Here is a 23,493-nt window from a genome sequence, read left to right as displayed (position 1 = left end):
TTAAACATCTCTCATGCTCTGGAACCCAAACCCAAGTTTCATTGTTATAATTTGCTCCTGGTCAGTGAATAGGACGACTTCTCCGAGCTCCGCCCTCTCCGGAACTACCGTGGCCAACGTCACAGAGGCCGCCTCCTCCCTCCACAATTTCAGGAGGTTGAGGTGATATATTTGACGTGCGCCCCCTCTATCGGTACGTTTAACTTCATAATCAAGATCCCCTACTCGTCGTGTGACCTCAAAAGGCCCTTGCCACTTGGCGAGTAATTTAGAGCTCGATGTTGGGAGTAATACGAGTACCTTGTCTCCCGGTGCAAATTCCCTTAGCCGAGTACCCCTGTCATACAGCCGGCGTTGGCGTTCTTGAGCTTGGAGCAAATTCTCCTGTGTTAGTCAGCCCCAGTGTGTGGAGTTTTGCTCTAAGATCGAGAACGAACTGAATTTCATTTTACTATTAGAAGGTCCCTCCTCCCAAGCTCAGCGGATGGCGTCAAGGACCGCCCGTACAGGAGCTCAAATGGGGAGAACCCTGTGGAGGCTTGCGGGACCTCCCGTACTGCAAATAACAGGGGTCTAGCCACTTATCCCAATTTCTAGCGTCATCGGTAATGCGAATTTACGGATCATGTTCTTGAGCGTTTTATTAAATCGCTCCACTAGGCCATCTGTCTGTGGATGGTAAGCGCTAGTGCTGAATCGATTTAATGCCCAAGAGCTCGTAAAGTTCGCGAAGTGTGCGTGACATAAAAGTCGTGCCTTGATCGGTGAGGATTTCTTCGGAATCCCCACCCGGGAGATTATCTTGAAGAGTGCCCCTGCAACACTACGTGCGGAGATGTTGCTCAGAGGCACCGCTTCCGGATATCGCGTTGCGTAATCCACTAGGACTAACACGAAGCGATGTCCGCGTGCTGACCGTTCTAATGGCCCGACGAGGTCCATCCCAATTCTTTCGAAGGGGACCTGGATCAATGGAAGAGGGCGCAATGGCGCTTTTGGGGTGGCCGGTAGGTTTACCAGCTGACATTCACGGCATGCCGCACACCACCTGCGGACGTCACCGCCAATGCCCGGCCAATAGAAACGGGCTATTAGACGGAGAAGTGTTTTCCGTTCCCCTAGGTGACCGGACAGGATTATAGAGAGCCGCCTGGAAAACCATTTCCCGGCGGCTTCGTGGAATCAATAATTGTGTCACTTCCTCTTTCGTTTGAGCGTCCTGCGTCACTCTATATAACCGATCTTTAATCATGGCAAAATATGGGTATGAAATGGCGATGCCCGGCCGAAGCTGTTGACCATCAATTACTCTCACTTGGTCAAGAGCATGTTTAAGGGTTTAGATCCGCGACTGCTCTAGAGGGAAGTCCCCCTCAGGGAATTCCCTGAGAGGAGGGGTGGCCACCTCGCCCCTTCCCTCGTCATTCAGAGCAGCCGAGGACGGCCCTGGCTCCGCCTCCCCTGCCAAAGCATCGCACACCGCACACCTCTTTATGCAGGACCCATCCGCACAAATACCCTCTAAAATATCTTTGAAATTCGGCCAATCAGTACCCAAGATTAGCGGATGAGTGAGGCGGGAACTAACCGCTGCCTCCACACTATGGTTTCTTCCCCTGAATTTAATCGCCAAAGTCACCATGGGATACTTGTGAACATCCCCATGCACACACCTCACCCTCAACATTTTAGCTAAACCCAAAGCCCCGGGTTGAACCAAGTGTTGGTGGATGGTGGTCTGATTGCAGCCGGTATCCAGCAAAGCTTGGTAAATACCCCCCCGATCCTTACCGGAATCTGGTATGCTCCAGCCCGATTGGGGGCAGCCTGCAGGACGTCGGAGACCCGCACCACCGTCCCCACCTCCATCAGCAGACACTGATCCCGGAAGTGGTCCGGGTCTCCGCACCTCCAACAGGCCGGCCCAGGCGTTGCGCCCGCACTTGTGCTGGCGGGAGCCCCCACCTGAGGGGGAGAACGGCTGAATGACGGGGAAGGGGAGGGTACATTCTCCCAAGGCCGGGAAGCTGGTCTCTGGTACACTTCACGCCTGCGCGGGGCAGGCACGGGCCCTGGGGAGAGAACAGAGTGAAATGACATAGGGGAGGGGGCGAAGGCAGGGGCAGACACAGGGGAAGGGGAAAGAGAGAGAGAGGAGGAGGGCTCGTCCGCCCTCGGGATCGCCGCCAGATGGTCCTCCGCAAGGCGAACGGCTTCCTCCAGCGACGCCGGGCAGTGGCACTGGACCCACTCTGCCATTTTCCGGGGCAGCCGTTGGCCAAACTGCTCCAGTACCACCTGATCGATAACTCCCTCGACGTCGTGGTCCCCCGCGAGCAGCCACCTCCGACAGGCGTCCCGGAGCCGTTGGGCAAACGTGAACGGGCGATCGGACTTTTCCAACTTCATGCCCCGGAAGAGATGACGAATCTCTTCCGGGCTCCGACCGACCCGTTGCAAAATGGCTCTTTTTAGGTCTGTGTAGGCCAGGAGGTTAGTTGCCGGCAGTTGTTGAGCCGCGAGCTGAGCTTCCCCGGACAGGAGTGGAACTAGGCGGGCTGCCCATTGTTCATGTGGCCAGCCCCAGATTTCTGCCGTCCGCTCAAACAAATCCAGGAAGGCCTCAGGATCATCTGCTGCCCCCATCTTCTGTAACGTGGGCGGGGGCAGCGTGGAGCGGGGGTCCGGGGTCGCGGCTGTGGCCGGCGCGGCCTCCTGGCTGAGGAGGCTCCGGATGGCGTGCCGGTCCTCTGCCTGAGCCCGCATGATCTAAAAAAAACGGCGATCCTGGTCCTGTCAGAGCTCAAGCAGGGACTGTTGGTGGCTCTGGTGTAGTGTCGCGAGGGACTGGAGGACCTCCGTCAGCTGGGAGGACTCTACGGGGCGACCCATCTCCATACTTGGACGAACAAATCCCGGGTTTCGGCACCAGTGTAAACGACCTCCTCCGAGGGATGACACCTGACACAGCGGCTCAGAGGTGAGGTTCTTTATTCTTTTCAAACACAACGTGCACAGAGCACTTTTAAACAGTCAGCTTTTATCACACACAACCACAGTAATTCTTATGTCCCTCTCTCTCTGTCATGGAGGCCCTCTGGCTGCCTTTTATGCCGCTCTCCCCGTGCTCACTGAAGTTAGAGACAGGTGTTAGACATAATCTAGCTCAGGTGTAAGCGCCCTCACCGCTTTTCTCTCCCGGACAGGCGCTTGACCACGCCCCCGCTGCCACAGCTACATAGCTGAACTTTTATTAAGTGAGCTTTGTATGAACTCTGGTGAGGTGCTTACCATATTTTTTTCCCCAAGGGCAGGTAAAAGGGTTGCTAAAAAAAGAGGGGAAATGTGTTCATCGTGTTGCTGCGCTTCAGTTTGCCGCCAATGTTGTGCTTCCAGAGCTGCACATCTACCCTGTAAAAAAGGACAGCTTCACCCCTTTTTTACTGTTGTTGACGGGATGAATTGCCATGTCACAACCTTGTCGCCTAGCAACCATCTCAGTTTTCAGTCATGAGCCAAGAACGATTTGGTGATGTGACACAGGTCACTTTGATACCTGAATTTTACTTTTGAGGTTACGTGTCATAAGGTTGGCATGTCACAACACAAACTTGAGGCATGCTTTTTGGAAAGACCTTGTGAGCAGTTTCTTCTGCCTTCCCAGGACAGCACTCTCGCTTTTCCTGCCACTGTTTGCTGGGAGCGAGTCAAGTCTCCCATCCATATGTACAATAAAAAGCAGATTTAGTATCGCATAAGGGTGCCAGGTGTAGGGAATGAAGAATCGATCCTCAGACAGTTCAGAGTATTTGAGAACTATTCAGGGAAGCAGAGGTGGACATGTTTGCCTCCCTGTAGCCCACGCATTGTTGCCTCTGGTACTCCATGACACAATTTCCACTAGGCTTGGATGCCTTAGCTCACAAATGGCCAACAAAATGCAATATATTTAATAATATTCATTACACCCCATCCGCTTGCTACATCAAGTATTGTCCAAGATATGGGAAGACAAGAAAACAGTGATACTAGTTGCGCAGAAATGGCCTAACAGCCACTGGTTCCTGGAGGTGGCTGTTGGATGCAGTAGTTTCATGGTTCCAATGCCCTTAGTCAGGTGACCGTTCTGCTCCCTTCCAAATAAGTGAGGGGATGTGTTAATACTTTGGACCACTACCCGGTATGGCTAGTGTCTCAGTCTCAACATCGAACCATAACGGTTTGTTTCTCCACTTCCTTCCTTTTCTGTATGAAGGGGTGGTTATAGCAAAGCCTTTTTACTATCCTATTGGCTAGTGGGCATTGCCCTATCAGTAGCATGGTGTTTTGGTATACAGAATAAGCTAATGACACAGCGTCGAAGAGACTGACATACAAGGGAATGGTTCAGGTATGTGTAACCTTTGTTGACTGAAAGGAGTGAACGGGAGGCTGAGTAGCTGTACTGCACTACTGATTTTCTGCAGTTAAGGGACCGAGAGATGCGCTTTCCTTCCTTCAGTCAGAAAATTCTGATGGTGTGGAACTGGGCTCTGGTTTATATTCCTGCGACAACTAAAGCATGAGGCGAAGCACCAAGCATAACCAGCCAATCAAATTGACATGATGGTATTGGTTTTCAAGGCCACCACCCCAAGGAGAACCTCCCATAGCCTCAGCTACTGAAGCAGTGTCTCGTTCCCTCCTTTCAGGGAACCAAGGTTACACTCGTATCGGAGACGTTTTGTGAAATAAAAGGTTCTAGTTATTTATCTGATAATTTATTATTTTATAATTTACACCACATCATCTATTTCCAAACCCATCTGGCTTTCTTTATTACATGGAACATAAAAGAAGCAGACTGCTGAAGACAATCTACATAACATCTCCTTTTGTGTTCCAAGAAATAAAGTCTTTGGTTTGGAAAACCATAAGGGTGAGTAAAATAAACAGCATTTTAATTTATAGATGAACTTCTCTTTATGTTATACTAATCATCTAGTCCCTCAGACAACTCACCGACTAGTCTTTTTTAAAAATGTGTACAGTGTAGGGTTGTGCCGATGGACGATATCATCGTCCATCGTGATGGCTGACCATCATCACGATGTAGAGCCACCATCGTGATGCCACGCCCCCTTTTGCAAGTCTTGCTAGTGTGACTCACTAATCCTAGTCTCTTCTATAGTTAACCTAAAAACTTTGCAGGGATTGCTCTGTAAATTAAATTGAGAATATAACTAATGCATATATGCTATTTTAAATACTGTAGTATATGCCTGAGACGTGACGTGTTAGTCTGTGAAAATACCGTGTCAGGCAGGCTGCACAAATATTGATTGTTAGCTTCGTCTTTTTTTTACATGTCTTACACTGTACATTTAGATTAAAATATTTTATTTCAAGAAAATAGCCTTTATTAATTCATTATTAGTAGTTGTAGTGTCTCAGAAAATCTTGCTCATTGTCACATAGCTCTTGTATACACTGAAGCGGCAGTTTAAGATAAACCCAGACCAGCGAACCTCAAATAACTTTTGTCTGGTTAATACTTTTAAAGAAAAATTTCCTTGGCCATAAATCCATAATGTCAAATCAAATGAAAGAAACAAGGTGAATATGAATAACACACATTTATTAAAACATAGAAGAACAACAAATAAAACAAGAAAACGGGAACAACACTCAGACCGAAACTCGGCATTAACATTTCACTTATAATTAGCAGCACAATTAACTTCAGCACAGGCTACAAAATAAATTATGTTATTGAAATATTGTAAAGTGGTCATATGAACTACACAAATGAACGTTTAAAAAATAATATGCAAAATCGAATAGCTCCGCAACGGATGGCGAAAAATGTGTAAAGAAGACTAATATCTTTCACCATAGGCCATGTTTAAATTTCGATGTTTCTGGACAGAAATACCAACATATTCACTTTATCTGGTTTTAATAAGCTGCGGATTGGAGTAACTACACTACCCGCTGTGCTGAAGTCCCGATCTGATGGAGTACTGGTAGCACATATGCACAGATATTTCCGTGCTAATCTTGCCATGAACGGAAACCTTTTGTCGTTCGTTTTCCACCAAGTCAGCGGGTCCTCTTCCCCATCAATGGCCATTTCCTGCGGGTACATGGTCATTTCTGCCTCGACCTTTTGCTAATCAGTGAGCGTGGCTGTGGCTGCTCTCTTCGCAAGAAGGCTGCCCAAAGACGACTTTTTTTTCTTAGGCGCAATATATTAAAAAGCCCGGATGAGTAGGCTACTAATTAGTTCACGTGTCGTGCAACCTACTGATAAAGCGCCGACGAGTCATTAGTTGGGTTAGTAAAATAACGAAATTATAATTTGTCATATAATTTCTGAAAATTATATGAAATTATATAACCCCGAACCGACGATATCATCGTCCATCACGATGTTTTACTGTCAACGTCGTCAACTGCCAATTTAGGGGACATCGCCCAACCCTAGTACAGTGGTTATGTACATCCCTAGTTTCAGAATTTGCCTCAATTACTTATGTTCTTCACTGCCAAAAAGACAAACTGTTAGCCTGGGAGAAATGTAATAAAGCTATGAATACAGCAGTTCTAGTTGGCGACTCTGGTATCTCCTTAAGATCCTCGTAAACAAGTTCCTTCCCAGTCTTAAACAACACCTACAGTAACACAATTGAGCCTGCGTAATGATAGATATTGAAAACCACATATCCAAGGGGCTCATGTTGTTAATGACAACCTACTGAGTCTAAAGGCAGTAGTCCAATAACGCACCAACAATTTTGGCTGCCGAGTTTGGAAGGGTAAATTAAATTCAACAAAAAAAAAACTTTAAGAAACGTCTTTAAAATTGACTTCACATTTAAGTCAGAGTGTTTTACGCTTGTGTAGGCCACAAAGTGTCAAGGCCCTGTCAACATTTCTTACACTCTCAGCAACTCTCATAATTCTCAAATTTCATAGCCTTGTTTCAAGTATTTACTCTAGAAAGTATCATCTTGGCTGATTTGCTTTGATTCTACATGAGTATTTCAGTCTTTGCAGTTATGCCTAGTATATTTCATATCAGGCCTACTAAAGCTATTTCCTTCAGACTGAGGCATATTTATATGCAAGTAGAACCACAGGGAATCTGTGTCCACAGAACCAGAAGCTCCACAGATTTCTACAAATTGAAATTCCCACCATTCACAAAGTTCCACACATCCTCACCCCTTTTTTATTATTATTAAAATTGACCCCATTTACATTCTGCAGGCATGTTTAATGGGTGGTCATTTTGTGTGAGGTTCCAAAGAAAAAATAAATACATACTTAAGTTCATAGAATTTAAACAAACTTGCTGTGACTGCAACGACTTTTCAGCTGATGATCTTTTTCAACCCCTCCCCTCAAACTATCTGTCATATAGAATCCACTTTCACGGTCTAATCAATTCCTGTCCAACATTTTCTCTCGTTGAAATACAATTTCATTTGGAAATACACGACACCACCAAAGTAAATTAGGATGTAATTGCCACTTCATGCTGACTTAATATTTTGGCTAATGTGATAATGCTTAAACGTTTACCAATAAGAGTACATTTAGCTCCATTTAACACATTTTAGCATGTTTAAATCCATTCCGCAGAATTCCACAGATATTCCCTCTAAAATCAGCACAGAAAATTAGAAAAAATAAAATAAAATAAACAAAAACAAAATGCTGCTGATCCAATTTTGGCCTTAAGGTAATTTTAATAATGTACAGTGTTGCATACAGCCATTATCTCATACAAAATCTCACAGGAGCTTCTCTCCCATCTTGAAACAGTGTAAATTAGTGGAAGAGATTGGTAGTCATGGAAACACTACCCAGAGACGCCGACAACTATCCTTCTCTGTCTCAAGACCGATCCAACTGGTCCCCTCCGGGGCCTTGAGGCCAACAGCTGTTAACTGTCCCCATCTGAATTGTTTGAGTGCATGGCTGCACTAGCAAGATTTTGCAAGGTCTAGCAAGATGAGGTAAGTGGCAGAAGTCAACTATGCAATCTATATGACGGCCCAGCCCTCCACACATCTGCATATGACAAAAGTGATGATACAAATTAACAATGTACAGTGTTCTCATATGAATTGCTGAAAATACAGATATAGAATTACACATACACAAAGATTGTCTCTCTTTATACAAAGTGTATCTTAGCCATGCAGAAAAATACTTTATATTTAACTCTAAGACTTTGACAGAATTTTTAAGAGGCAGTAATGAAATTCTCCATCTGGAGATTAAAACACCTCCACATCTCAGTTTCAGAGTGCCCAAAAAGAGCAGCAGAGCGCAACCTAAAATAACACATCCATTACCGTTCAGAGCCTGCTAACCTTAACGTGGAGGATTTACATAATCCTTCAGTCACAAAGTTGTACTCATACAGATACCTCCCACATTGGTTCATGCTGAAATATGAAACCGTGTGCACCAATTTAATGTAGCAGAAGAATCGTGGCTAGTAATTCAATCTCTAACCAGGTGCCACACAAACCTTTAAAAACTTTACGTCTTAAAAGGGGCCATATTATATACTTTTGTAGCATTATATATTTCCACTGAAGTCCACTTAAACTGTAAGTCAACATTTTTTGGACCAAAAAGTATGCAAATGCAAATGTGGATGCTTGGCCAATGGAATGCAAGCTTCTTTTGCTACTGTAGAGAGACTGACAAACCCCCCAAGCCAGATTCCCAGTGAAATGCTCTCAGACAGCAAGTGCAGTGAGTTTGCTTCTTTCTTCTCTGAAAAAATCAATAATATCAGAAAGGTGATCAGCACATCCTTGAGTTGTGCTGTGGTCATTCAAATCAAACCACAACCTGAGAAAGTACTTACTATGTCTGATTTCAAAGAAATTGATGGCAAAATTTTGGAAGAAACCGTACAGCACCTTAAAACATCAACCTGCGCCCTTGATGCACTTCCCACATCTTTTTTCAAAAGTGTGTTCAACTGTTGAAGCAGATCTCCTAGAAGTGATAAACTCCTCACTTCTCTCTGGGAGTTTTCCAAACTCCCTGAAAACTGCAGTTGTCAAGCCCCTCTTGAAAAAGAGCAATCTGGATAAGACCATATTAAGCAACTATAGACCGATCTCAAATCTTCCTTTCATAGGCAAGATCATTGAAAAAGTTGTCTTCAATCAGCTGAACAAATTCTTGAACTCAAATGGATACTTTGACAATTTTCAATCTGGTTTCCGATCGCATCACAGCACAGAGACAGCTCATAAAGATAATAAACGATATTCGCTTAAATACTGATACAGGCAAATTATCAGTACTGGTACTACTCGACCTCAGTGCTGCATTTGACACTGTCGATCACAACATACTTCTTGACAGGCTGGAAAACTGGGTGGGGCTTTCTGGGATGGTCCTAAAATGGTTCAGGTCATACTTAGAAGGGAGAGGTTATTATGTGAGTATAGGAGACCATAAGTCTGAGTGGACGTCCATGACATGCGGAGTCCCTCAAGGCTCAATTCTTGCGCCACTCCTGTTCAACCTGTATATGCTCCCAATGAGCCAAATAATGAAAAAGAACCAAATTGCTTACCACAGCTATGCAGACGACACACAGATCTACTTAGCCCTATCACCTAACGATTACAGCCTCATTGACTCCCTGTGCCAATGCATTGATGAAGTTAACAGTTGGATGTGCCAAAACTTTCTTCAGTTAAACAAAGACAAAACTGAAGTCATAGCGTTTGGAAACAAAGATGAAGTTCTCAAGGTGAATGCATACCTTGACGCTATGGGTCAAACAACTAAAAATCAAGTCAGGAATCTTGGTGTGTCTCTAGAGTCAGACCTTAGTTTCAGTAGTCATGTCAAAGCAATAACTAAATTCAGCATACTATCATCTGAAAAATATTGCAAGAATTAGATGCTCTGTTTCCAGTCAAGACCTAGAGAAACTTGTGCATGCTTTCATCACCAGTAGGGTGGATTATTGTAATGGACTCCTCACTGGCCTTCCCAAAAAGACCATAAGACAGTTGCAGCTCATACAGAACGCTGCTGCCAGGATTCTGAGCAGAACCAGAAAATATGAACATATCACACCAGTCCTCAGGTCTTTACACTGGCTCCCAGTTACATTTAGGATTGATTTTAAAGTATTATTACTGGTATATAAATCAGTCAATGGGCTAGGACCTCAATATATTGCAGATATGCTCACTGAATATAAACTCAACAGATCACTCAGATCATTAGGATCACATCAGCTAGAAATACCAAGGGTTCACTCCAAGCAAGGAGAGTCTGCTTTTAGCTATTTTGCCAGCCGCAGCTGGAACCAGATTCCAGAAGAGATCAGATGTGCTCCTACAGTAGTCACATTCAAATCCAGACTCAAAACACATCTGTTTAGCTGTGCATTTACTGAATGAGCACTGTGCCACTGTGTGTCCGACTGTTTGTACTGTATTTTATTTTATTCTAAACTGTTTCAATTATTCTTATTTTTTTTTATTCTTATTTTAATCTCTTCTATGTAAAGCACTTTGAATTACCATTGTGTATGAAATGTGCTATATAAATAAACTTGCCTTGCCTTGCCTTAGCAGTCCTGTAGTACATACGTACTTAATGTGAATTCTTGCAGAACAAACCTCAGTGTTCAATAGCTATGTTTCCATCCACATTGCAAGTTTAATGTATGACAAATATTGGAATATCTCAAAAACAATTTGCGAATAAAGCAGCGTTTTCATCCCATGTGTTTAAGAAAGCACAATAGTCACTTCTGGGGAAATTGGTGCAAAACAGAAATTACAATTTAAGAAGCCGATGTTGCTCTTTATTAAATGTAATAAATTACTTGCGGGTTAGAGCGCTCAAACAAAATGCTCTGACAAACTTTATGTTTGCTAGTGTTCAGCATTGTCAGGCAGTTCTGGGAGGTAATAGCAGCCGCTCATTTGATGACATGCTTAGTCTCTGAAGAAAAGTAATTTTTGATGCATATCTATATTCCGATAGGAATATATTCAGTAAATGTGTTTCCATCTTAGTTTACATGCATGTCTTCTTATTGAATAAAACATTTAAAAAGTTTATGCTCATTTCGGAAACTTAATTTGCATATTGGTGTTTTCACCCAGCATTTTTTATACAATATCCATCAATTTGCACGATAATTTGCCTGATTAATATGTGAATGGAAATCTAGCTATCGAGTCAATATCTTCAAATGCCTGTGCCTTTAAAAGATTAAAAAGTTTAAAAGAGATTCTCTTCAAACTGTTGCTTCGCCATGATAGTATTTTACCTGAAAAAGAAAACTAACTGTAGAAGATGACAGCTTGCCCAAATGCCCACTATATCCACCCTTGTGACAATGCTGAAATGCAAAGCATACTTATGCTGCATTATGAATTGCATTCTGACACTTAAATTTGAGCTTGTGTTATCTAGAAAAGCCTGGATGCACTTACTTGCTAAGAGAATGCTTAGGGAATTACGTTAATGTGGCTACATGTTAATGTACAAATGATTTCAATGTCAATACCAAGACAATTTCTGAACAATAATTTTTTTTTTGTTTCAATAAATGGTCTGGATGAACTGGAAAGCGGTGTTGGTGTTGTGGAAATTAGGGTATGTATAGTGTAGATCGAATTCTTCTTTATAAATGCGAAGAATGTCTTGTTTTCCATGATACAACCCTTTTAAACTTCTACATTCTGTTGCGATACAAAGATTTAGTGTCACCCTTAGGAGAGAAAAGAAAATACTCCGAACCATGAAGAAGAAATAGAATTGAAAGGCTGAGGAGATTGTGATTCACATCCTCTCAGATGCTTGAGGTGATTTTTTTTCGATGTTAGAGAAGATAGGGCCTCTTTAGAAGGACTCAATCTAGCATTTATTTTTCTCTTTCTGTACCACAGCTCAACAGGAGCTACCTCCCAGTGTTTTGCAACCCTCCCTTATGCTGCAGGCTAGCTTGTTTTGGCTGCAGCTACTGAGAGACAGACTAAATAATGTGATAACGCACCTCTTCGCAGTTGTGCCTCGCACTGCCAAGATCCGCCACTGTTCTGGACATGCAAATCACTACAACTGCACAACACCTGCAAATCAAGGCTAACTTGTCAAAAAACAAAACGGCGCCTTTGTGTGCATGTTTTTCCATCCTTTATCTGCGAAAGATAGCGGCCGCTGTGTTGGAGCAGACATAAATAAGAGCGGAGTATAAAAAAAAAAAGGAGAGAGCATAGTGCCTTCGGGGCACTGTCAATCATTGCAGGCCTCACAGCGCATACGTTATGTGGATGTCCACTTGCTGACTCCTATTCTAGCCCCACCTTAATATCACTTTCCTTTTCAGACAAAGCTATCTCTGAAAGGCTTAAAAGACATGCTTCTTACAGGGCCATGATGTAATGTGTTTACACTACCAGTTAAACTCTGAAATTGTTATGTCACTTTCTGGCTGAGCCTAGTAAAAAAAAATTTGTTTCAAGGCATATAATCTATCGGAAGAATGGGCAGCTGTTTAAGTACTTTACTTCATAGTTAGATGTCCTAATCCATGCTTGTCCTCAGAAAGGGAGCCCATTGTTCCCCGATTTCCGTACGTCATTTAAGGTAGAACAACAAGCTACTGTTTACAGAGATAATCCTAATGCTAACTGCTTAAGTGCTGGAAAGACAATCAAGCTTCTACAAGCCTTATGGAACATTTTCTCCTTGAAGAGAAGAGGAATATCTGAACTGAGAGCACGAAACCAGAGCTTATAACCGCCATAAACTTGCCTTCTATTCCCAAGTTGAACAGCTTGCACAAACCGCCAATCATGCCCTTCTCCATGACAACCCATTTCTGGGAAAACATTCGAGTAAAGATGGGATTTGTAGGAGTGTGTCTGCTTGCATGGGGGCTAACAAGTGCACTAGTTTATGTGTAAAGACACACAAAGCTAATAAGGGGACTAAAAATATAGCTAATGACAAGCCAAATCTATGCTGCTGCAGTCAAATAACATATTTGCAAATTCTTTTGATGATAAATACATTCTAATTTTTATGGAAAAACTGTAGACTTGTAGCTGCCAACAAAGCTGTGATTTTAATGAGTAAAACTCAATGCCAAACACCTTAATTTAAATGTGCAAGACATGAAGCGCCACAACAAAACAATCCATTACAAGAGGCACAAAATGTTGAGATGCCTTAATTCCTTCCTGTGGTCAAAGAGGATAAGGTACAGCCAGTTCATGAAAATAGAGAGAACATCAAGCTTTTGAACTTTTGGAAAGGAGGTGCCGATTAGCTCAGGGTGGGAAAGTTTCAGATTAGACACATACATACACTCGCTAATCAAACCCTTCTCCTTATCTACACCCCAAGCGGGTGACATCACTGTCTGAGAGAGGAATCTGTTGCGCAAACACAGTCTGAGAATGCTCACTCCTTTGCCATCCCAAACACTTGCCTTTGTAAGTGCATGCGGGGGTGCCTTGGGGAGAGAGAGAGAGAGAGAGAGAGACTGGCAGAGTAAGATGGCATTCTGTCTGTCTGACATTTGCTGCAGCTAGAATCATCAAGCTGTGAATTTCTTTGGAAATGGCTCAGATGGTCTTCTCAGATATTCATTGGAATCTTCAAAACTGTGCTTCTTTAAGCCTGGTGCACACAGCAAGATTCTGGCCAGGATTTTGATGTCTGAGGCAAAGTTCAGGAATCATGAATAGATTGCTTTCTTTATTAAGGGAAAATCAGCAGTCTTGGAATGCTTGTATGTCATGCTTCAGCGTTGGCCAATTAATTGCCTTTGCAATGAATCGTAGCCACCAACAAAGTTCTGAAAGTTATTTAGCATCCCCACAAAATATTGTTAACCTCATCAACTAAATTACTGACAAAAAAGTTTGTAGACAAAAGGGTTTTTAATGATGAAAAAGATGCATCATGACAACAAACACATTTTATTTACATTGTGCTAACAATGTTTCTTTCTTTTTAATTTATTTCCCTATTTCTATCTTTTAATTTTCTTTAAAGATGCATTTTAAAAAGAATTGATTCACATACGACACTTATGGTATGCTGTACACTTCCCCAAACTAAACCAGGTTAATTACCTCATTCAAATATATTCTATTTATGAAATTAATCAACTATATCTGCAACATAAATGTAGTATTACAACCAACATCAGCACACAGCTTACATCTGCAAAGACAAAAGCAACAATTGTATAAAAAAAGGGACAGTGCGCACCTGGCTTTATGTAAAGTAGATGCCTTTATGCTCACACTACCCAGCTAACAACCATGTTCTACCAGATTAATGTGGTCAAGCTGGTTTTCTGGACATGGTATCTGGTTTCTGGTCCAAGGTGGCCTACTAGCTCTAAATAAAACTGACCAAGATGGTTACCCGGTCGAATCAGGTCCACCAGCTGGTAGACCATCTGATCAACCATATAGACCAAGTAACAGCCTCAGTTGGCATGTCCACACTCCACCCACAGTCCATTCACTAACCATCTGATACATATTGCAAACAAAAATGTCAAGCTTGATGTAACTTCCGGGACTCAGAGTGAACACGTTTTTACCAGCACTTAAGCAAGCAAAGACGTGTTTTCAAGGTACCAGGTTGATAAAAAAATAAACAGAACTGCAGAACGTGCAGAAGTTATAAAGTGGACCACACTTTATGCAAATATAAAAAAGTCTGGCTCTGCTAGATTTATCTAGACTAGCTTGGACCAGATAGTTTATACAGCAGGGTACAGTCCATGCAGTGCAAATGGGATAAACTATGGAGAATTGAACTTCAAATAAACACAATATAAACTAAATTTAATGAGTCTGAGTTGTGAGACATATTTTAATTATTAGTATTGAATAGAGCTTACCACACATTACAAAGAAGAGAAATGATTAAAAGAAGCCTGCTCCTTCTTCCAATTATGCATTCAAGCAGACTGTTTCAAGCAGGCCAGCCTTATGTAAAACAAATTAAGGTATTAACAAAGTAAAGTGGCAGCTTTCCATTCCAGTATGTGGTGCCTTAGCAACGTGACCACTTGCAATATTATTGGCTTCATGAGTAGTATATTTATCTGTTATGTCAATTTGAATCATTCTATGAGAGAATCTTGAGAAGGACACTCAACTGATGACGTCTGTGTGATAACTTTGAATATTAATCAGTCTTTGTTCATTCATGTGGATGAGTTTATTCTCGCATTTCCCTGCTCCTTCATGTTCTCCCCCTCCCCCTTTCAACTTTGGAATATGAGATCAGCCTCAGCACTGTACACAGCCACCGGTGGCCAGATGTTCAATTAGCCTGTATGTCTATTCAGAGCTTTGATGCTCCCTGCGCTGCTCTTCGGCCTCAGCGCTTTGTTCTCAAATCAGCCTAAGGCTAATTTCACCGCCTGCCATGAAGATGACACACAATCTGGCTTCTCGTACCACACCGCTATTTGTGCTCTCATGTTTATATACATATGTGCTTGAGAAGAAAGCGACTGTCGCCAGACGCAGAGTATGGAAAAGCAAAGTCCTTGGGAGGCGCTCCTTGTCTCTTTTATTTGCTATGTCTTTCATGTACTGTATGCCCTAGGCCTTGCTGTAGATAGATTTCTTTAGATAGATTAATTTTCCTGTTCTCACACTACCCTGTTCCAAAGACCATGCCATACAAGCTTAAGGGGGTAAAACTGGTTTCGGAACATAATAGCTGGTTTGTTGCTTGTCCAAGGTGGTCTACACACTCTAACTAACTTGACCAAGATGGATAACCAGGTTGAATGCAGCAGCAGTCCAGCTGATAAACCATTTAGACAAAGTCACAGCCATATATGGCACTTCGACGTACTACCCAGTCCAACATTGCAAGCTCCATTCATATTGCAGACAATCAGGGAAGCAATGGTGCCAGGATTCTACAATGCATGCTTCAGAGGAACAAATTGTCACTTAATTTGGTTTTGAGTTTTGTTTGAGGCACTTAGTAGTAACTTAACTAGTTATCCATGAGCAGAATTGTATATTCCACATTTTGTATAATATTAATAAATATATATTTGTATATTGCTTTGTCGGTAAAATCTTCTGTACTTATTCGTAAATTCTAATCACATAAGTCTACACCCATTTTCCCTTAATATTTATAGGTGTTTTGTATGCAAACCTTCATAACTCACGGAACAAGACTGCTGTGCCATTGTTTCAACTAGTTTTTCCACACTTGTTTATAACTGTGCTATAATTAATTTCAGATTTACCCCTTTTCATGCTCCCTTGATGAAAAAACATGTGCTTGAAACAAAACTGACTGATGTCAAACAATGAATATGGAAAACCAAGTCTTCTGGCAGTGCATTATTTCTCACTGCCATATCCTTCATGTATTGCATGCCCTAGGCCTGGCTGTAGGAGAAACAGGAAGAAAATAAACAACTAGAGGGGAAGTGGAATTATTTGAGTCCTTTTATTTCAGAGAGACCACTTCTGAGCTTTCATGTTTGGATGGAGCCAGGATTCTGTTCCAGCAGTCATATTACCCTGTAGCTCTAGAATGGTTACCAACTGGAGCTAAGCAGGTTTGAGACTTTTCAGTACCTGGATGGGAGACCTCCTGGGGAAAACTAAGTTTGCTGATGGAAAGGGTGTTAGTGAGGCCAGCAGGGGATGTTCACCCTGTGGTTTGTGTGGGTCCTAATTCCCCAGTAGTGATGGGGACATTACACTGTAAAAAGGCACCATCTTTCGGATGATAGGTTAAACTGAGGTACTGACTCTCAGTGGTCAATAAAAAATCCCAGGTGTAACCCTGGTGTCCTGGCCAAATTCCTCCCATTTCCCCTTATCCATCATGGCCATCTAATTATCCCCATCCATTAATTGGCTGTATCACTCTACTCTCTCTTCTCCACCTACAGCTGGTGTGTGGTGAGCGTACTGGTGCACTATGGCTGCCTTCACATCATCCATGTGGATGCTGCACACTGGTGGTGGTTGAGCAGAGTTCCCTGTTCACTGTGTAAAGTGCTTTGAGTGTAGTATCAGAAAAGCACTACATAAATGCAACATTCATTCATTCATTCTGTTGTCTTTTTGTCAGCAGTTGTCGAGAATATTGAAAAGGCCCAATATATGGTATACGGCCTAGTGTACTCTGATGTTTGCAGCTTTTATTTGGTCCTAATTTCCTGTGGATTCTTTCACCTGCCCCCTACAGTCACTACATTTAAGAGACTTCTCCACCACCTGCACACAGCTCTGCCCACAGCGACTGTGGGGTGTAGCTCTCCCTTTCTGTCTCCTCTTCTTCCCAATTCTGAGTGCAAGTTTTATTAGTCAGTGAGTGATGTGTAGTGTTTATATGTGTGTGCACAGTGTTGACACGTACAACACTGTGATCCTTTTGTCCCATCTTGTGAGTATCTCTCATTCAAATACCCTATCTTCCTTCCATTCTTTTCTCACACAAAAAGATACAGTGGCCCTTCTTAAGCTGGACTTAAACATTTATGAATACAGTTACATTATACAGCAAAAGATCAAACCACGTGGTATTTACCAATCACACTTTTCAACCAAAACATAAAAAAATTAAAATAAATGCTTGAGAAAAGGTTTAGTACTTAGTTTGGTATTTTATATCTAATGCAATGACATTTAAGCATTTTGAAGTGTTACTTAAGTGTCCACATGCTTCTTCGGGCCACAGTACACTTACATTTGTATATATAATGGCGGTCTAAGCCTCTTTTTAGGCCATTTCCTCAAGGCATTTAAAAAAAGCAAATGCATGTAGTCATAGACTTGCAATGTATCACTGTTTTCTATCTATTTGTCAAAAATATTAATTTGTTTGGAAATGTAACAGATAGTCAAATATTAATCTACAAAACTGTTCTTTATGTTGATGTGTGACAGTGTTTGCTCTCCTTTTACAAAAATAACTAAAATAAATAAAACAATCATACTTTGAGAACTATCAATGAGGACAAATATGGTCAAAATCCCCATATTCCTCTTTATTCATATGTAAGAAGTAGTCTTTTATATTATTAAATAATTTCATACAAAGCAAATAAAAATATCAAATTAAACATTAACTTACTAAACATTCAACTATTCAAAATGATGAAATTTAAAATAAGAAAACATATTTTTAATATTTTTCAAGTATGAATTTTGAAAAATGAGAAAATTAGCTTTAATATCCCTCTAAAAACAGCACACAGGGAAAATACAAAAAATGTAAGATAATTAAATATCATTCAAAAGCGTTAAAATGTATTTTTTGTAAAGATAAGAAAAGTAGGATTGTATGTAAAAAGTGTGTATTTACTGTAGCTAGCTGTGTTTTGTGGGTGTGTGTGTAATCTGTCTGTGCTTAGCCTGATCACTATGGCAGCAACAGGGTTGTACACACTGACTAGACGACCTTCCCAACGCACCCACACATAAACACTAATTAACACAGAAAGAAAACAAAACTTACCGTTGACACACTCTAGCACATCACAACACCTCCCAGGTGTTCCGTCACCGCGGGACACAACCTGAGGGGAAGTCCCTGCTGAGCATTGCGGGAAGGTGCAGATGCCGGGCAAACACTCGCATCTGAGAGAAGGATGGATGGAGAGAGAGAGAGAGAGAGAGAGAGAGAGAGAGAGAGAGAGAGAGAGAGAGAGAGAGAGAGGGCCAGTCATTGATCTATTGATTTTCAGAGTGAGACAGGTGTATAGTCTAATCTGGATTGTGAGAGTGAGACAGGTGTAACGGTCTAGTCTGGAATGTGAGAGTGAGAAAGGTGTAATTATGTAATATGGATAATGAGTTTGAGATGTATAATGGTCTAATCTGGATTGTGTAATTTATAATTTGGATTGTAAGTGTTAGACAGGTGTAACAGTTTAATCTGCATTGTGAGAGTGAGAAAGGTGTAATGGCCTAATCTGGATTTTGAGAGTGAGACAGGTGTAATGGTCTAATCTGGATAGTGAGTTTGAGATGTGTAATGGTCTAATATGGATTGTCAGTGTGAGACAGGTGTTACCTCTAATCTGGATTGTGAGAGTGAGACAGGTGTAACAGACTTGTCTGGAGTGAGAAAGGTGTAACGTCTATTATGAATTGTGATAGTAAGACATGTGTAATGCCTACGTTGGATTATCAGTTTTAGACAGGTGTAACAGTCTAATATGGATTGTGAGAGTGAGATAGGTAGAATTTCTAATCTGGATTGTCAGAGTGAGACAGGTGTAATATCTAATCTGAATTGTGAGATTGAGAAAGGTGTAACTATCTAATCTGGATAATGATCTTGAGAGGTGTAATGTCTAATCTGGATTGTGTAACTTCTTGGTAAGTGTTAGATTGTGTAACTTAGATGGTAAGTGTTAGATAGGTGTAACAATTTAATCTGGATTATGAGAGTGAGAAAGGTGTAACATCTATTCTGAATTATGAATGTGAGACAGGTGTAACATCTAATTTGGATTGTAAATGTTAAACAGGTGTAACGGTCTAGTCTGCACTGTGAGAGTGAGAAAGATGTAACATCTATTATGAATTGAGATAAAACAGGTGTAATGTTGAAGTTGGATTATGAGTTTTAGAGAGGTGTAACAGTCTAATCTGGATTGTGAGAATGAGACAGGTACAATTTCTAATCTGGATTGTGAGATTGAGACAGGTGTAATTATCTAATCTGGATAGTGAGTGTGAGATAGGTATAATGATCTAACCTGGATTGTGAGAGTGAGACAGGAGTAACATCTAATCCGGATTGTGAGTGAGACAAGTATAACAATCTAACCTGGTTGGAAGGGTGCAGCAGCCATCTGCTGTCAGTCTGACCTGAGTCTCATAGCTGTCTGCAGGACACTGGACGGGCTTCACTGGAGGACACTCTACTGTGCTGCAGTCTACACTGAACACTAAACACATGTGACAACAATTATCACTCCTCATCAAAGTCTCCAATTAACACACCTCATCAAATCTCATTCAAGCAAATGATATGTCTGTTATATCATACCACAGACTTCAGCACATACCTTTTACAGTGGTTAAACTGATACAGTATGTAATGTGGGTTTAAAAGAACAGTTCACCCAAAATTTTTATTCTGTCTTTATTTTTAGTTCTATCAGAAAAGGCTTGGGATCATTGGGATTAATAAGAACATAGATATAGTTATATAATTTGCCGTAATCCCCATTTAGAGATGTAGCAAGTTATAACATTTTGATAAAATCTTCCATGCAAAAATGTGACCAGTATAGAACCAGTAAAGTGCACTAAGAAAATAAACAGGGTCGATTTTAATTTCATGTTAGAACTTAAAAACAGATGTTTCTTATCCACAAACGCATCTGTGGTTTTAACACTCTGCAGCTTAAGTGTGTCTCAAAAGCCTGTTTTTAAAGTCATGTTAAAGCCAAGCAGTTATCTCTGCTCAAGGCTGCCATATTGCAGAAAAGAGCAGAATGGCAGCAGAAGAGGATCAGAAAATATTAAAACTAACATACTATGACAGCGAATTGAGAAACCCTGCAAGGAATTCAAATCTGTCACTATCCGGTTCCTGGTGTGAATCCACAGACACCCATCATTGCTCTTGCGACAAATGACATTTCTGAATATATACGTTGCCAACTTTGTGCTGTTTTACGCCTGTTGAAAAGACCAAGATGGTTTGCTGCTAATCTGGCTGTTGGACCAGCAGCGCCATGCTATTCAACACAAAAATATACCCAACCCTAAACCTAAACCCTTCACTAAACCGAACCATTAAACATTACTATTAAATATATTAAATCCCCTTAAGATCAGAAGAGAGTAATAGGTTGATAAGAACCTTGTCAACCTTGGCCTTACACCTAACCGAACATAGTAAAATCATATGTTATTTTCATTCACACATAGCTCGATACTTTATATTGGACTTGTTCATCTCACGGTTACCTGGCTTGCATTCGTAGAGGTCGCAGCACTCGCCGGGTTTGCCTGAGCTCTTGGATACTAAGATGTTGAGGTGTCCAGGCTGGCAAACTTTCCTTAGACACCCGGCTGGGCTGCACACACAGCGGCTGGGCAGGGGACAACATTCCCCCGGTGGAGCGTAGCCCTCAATTAATGTGGAGTCTTCAGGACAGCGCGGAGAAAACTGCACCTCACACCTCGCCCTGGAACAGTCCGGTCGTTCCTCTACAAAGAAAAAAAACATACGTTTTTGACATCCATGAATAGTTATTCTTTACAAATGCATATATAGGGTTGGGAACAAACTGAGAACCGGTTCTCATTCAGAAACGTTTCCATTTAAAAAAAAAAAAATACTGTAAACAAATTATTTACATGGTATTTGGTGCTGTTCATGGTTCTTCTAAATACTCTGACGGTGTTAACTGCACTGCAATTTAGTGCAAGAAATGTAGTCCAATCTCGGACAAATAACTCTTATAAATGAGATAATTTATAATAAAGACTAAAAATGAGCTATGAGGTTGTAATTAGCTTGAGTCAGCCAATGACTCACTCACAGACTGAATAAGCCCGAGATACATTCGTGATTTCTTTCGTCATGTCAAACTCAAAATAAACAGAAAACCTTTGTCATGTGTACTAAAGGCTTGTGCGACTTAAATCAGTAATCACTTATTTGTTTGTATGATGTGTTTTTAATGCTACAAATTCAAAACCCAGTTTTTAATTCACTAACAGAATCACTACATTACTTAAAATTCTCTTCCCTATACAGGTACACTCATACTCCTCTCAGCTTCTTCCCGGTAATGTAAGACATTAACCAATATTCTAAAAGTAGCACAGACTGACATTTTGCTCTAACAAATAAAGAGAAACCATGAGGGGCCACCACACTTGCTTATTTTAAACAGAATATTGAAGTCCAGCTTTTTATAAACACTCAATTTGACCTTCCTTCATTCAAGGCATGACTGTCTTTAGTTTGTCCTTTACAAGAGAACAACAACCGAACAAAGGATGAAGGCTGAGAAATTGAAAAGGTGTATGGGAGAGACATAAAAAAGAGCCACAGAAAAGAAACATCATGCTGATGTGAATGTGAATAAACGACAAATGTCAGCGGGAGAGACGCGGCTGGTGAGCTGTAATGCTCCTGTTTCATATGTGCAGTCTGATTACACATTTGGCATAGGGGCTTTGTAACAGCTGTAGGCATGGTGCTTCATGTTAAAACACAAGTGGCAATATTAATACAGCCACAGCCACTCTTGTATGTTAACAGTAGGCAAATCTGGGGCATATGTCAGTTCACCCAAAAAAGATTATGCTACATTAAACTAGGTATGTGCTCTCATTTGGAACACAAAACATATTAAGTAGAATGTACTATGGATAATATGGACTACTTTTAGGATACATTCTTGGTTCTTTAATGGTCCTTTTGGATCTTGACAGTGACTTTTCGCTTCCACTTTCATTGTATGGAAAGAGCAGCATGGACATTTTGCTAAATTATTTGTATTATGTTCCATGAAAAAAATAAAAAACATGTTTCGAGAGAGTCAGTATTTACATTTTTGGTTAAATTATCTTTAGGAATGCACCAATTGTGAAATTCTGGGCCGAAACCAATACCAATGTTTAAAATAACAATTTGGCCGATACAGATTTTTTGTTTTGTTTATTTAGTTTTTGCTGTTATTTAATCCCCCTTTTGTGCAGGTGAAACAAAGAAATCTTCATTATAAACAATAAATGAGCTGTTTTTAAATCTTTCAGCCCTGCGTCACACTATCTTTGAATGAGCACAAATTAAACCATACAAATTTATGAAACAACGTTTAATATAACCTTCTTTCATATAACAAATAACATTTCACTCTTTTTGTGAAAAATTACTTTTTCATGAGCCTTTTTAGTCTGCTATACAGCTGAATTTTTCACTATATCACAGACCAGACAGTAAAATACTCCCACACAACTGACAGTTTCTTGCACTTATTTGAAAACAAACCACACGTGCCGATACTGATGCTTGGCCGATACATCGGTGCATCCCTAATTATCTTATGTTTTATCCTTGAAATGTTATATGTACGTTTTTCTACAGGAAATGTACTCCATAAAAGGAATAGTTCACCCTAAAATGAGAAGAATGTGTTCTCTGTTTTTTTTCATACAATAAAAGTGAACTAAGGCTGTCAGTCCCTAGCATCCTGTCTAAAGCAGCGTTCACACTGCCAGCAACAAAACAACCTCATCTCATTAATTTTCACTGAAAGCTGACGACTTCCGGCAACACCAGCGACGGTGACCGTTGGCGACTGAATGTGGGCGTGTCCAGCGATGCGACAAAGTTGAGAATTTTTTTACTTTATGCAAATGAAGAGCGACTTTCGGGAGCGAAAGCAAATACGAGAGAAGATGGTAGAGCTCACGTGATCTTAATATTTTAATAATAATATTAATTGTAAAG

General features: G+C 41.1%; 1 protein-coding gene across 2 annotated transcripts in view; it reads right to left on the bottom strand.

Annotated features, from left to right (window-relative positions):
* crim1 (cysteine rich transmembrane BMP regulator 1 (chordin-like)) overlaps nucleotides 1–23,493 on the bottom strand; it is a 163,494-nt gene that overhangs the window by 54,887 nt on the left and 85,114 nt on the right. For both annotated transcript variants that reach the window (XM_052145627.1, XM_052145628.1), the window contains exons 3-5: nucleotides 20,994–21,236; nucleotides 19,843–19,963; nucleotides 18,523–18,644 (exon numbers count right to left, since the gene is read on the bottom strand). In XM_052145627.1, coding sequence (XP_052001587.1) covers nucleotides 18,523–18,644; nucleotides 19,843–19,963; nucleotides 20,994–21,236 — 486 coding nt within the window. The remainder of the gene's footprint in view (nucleotides 1–18,522; nucleotides 18,645–19,842; nucleotides 19,964–20,993; nucleotides 21,237–23,493) is intronic.

Source organism: Xyrauchen texanus, chromosome 16, assembly GCF_025860055.1.
Source record: "Xyrauchen texanus isolate HMW12.3.18 chromosome 16, RBS_HiC_50CHRs, whole genome shotgun sequence".
Taxonomy (NCBI): Eukaryota; Metazoa; Chordata; class Actinopteri; order Cypriniformes; family Catostomidae; genus Xyrauchen; species Xyrauchen texanus.
The sequence above is the reverse complement of the archived record's forward strand: the minus strand, read 5'-3'. Positions and strand labels throughout refer to the sequence as shown.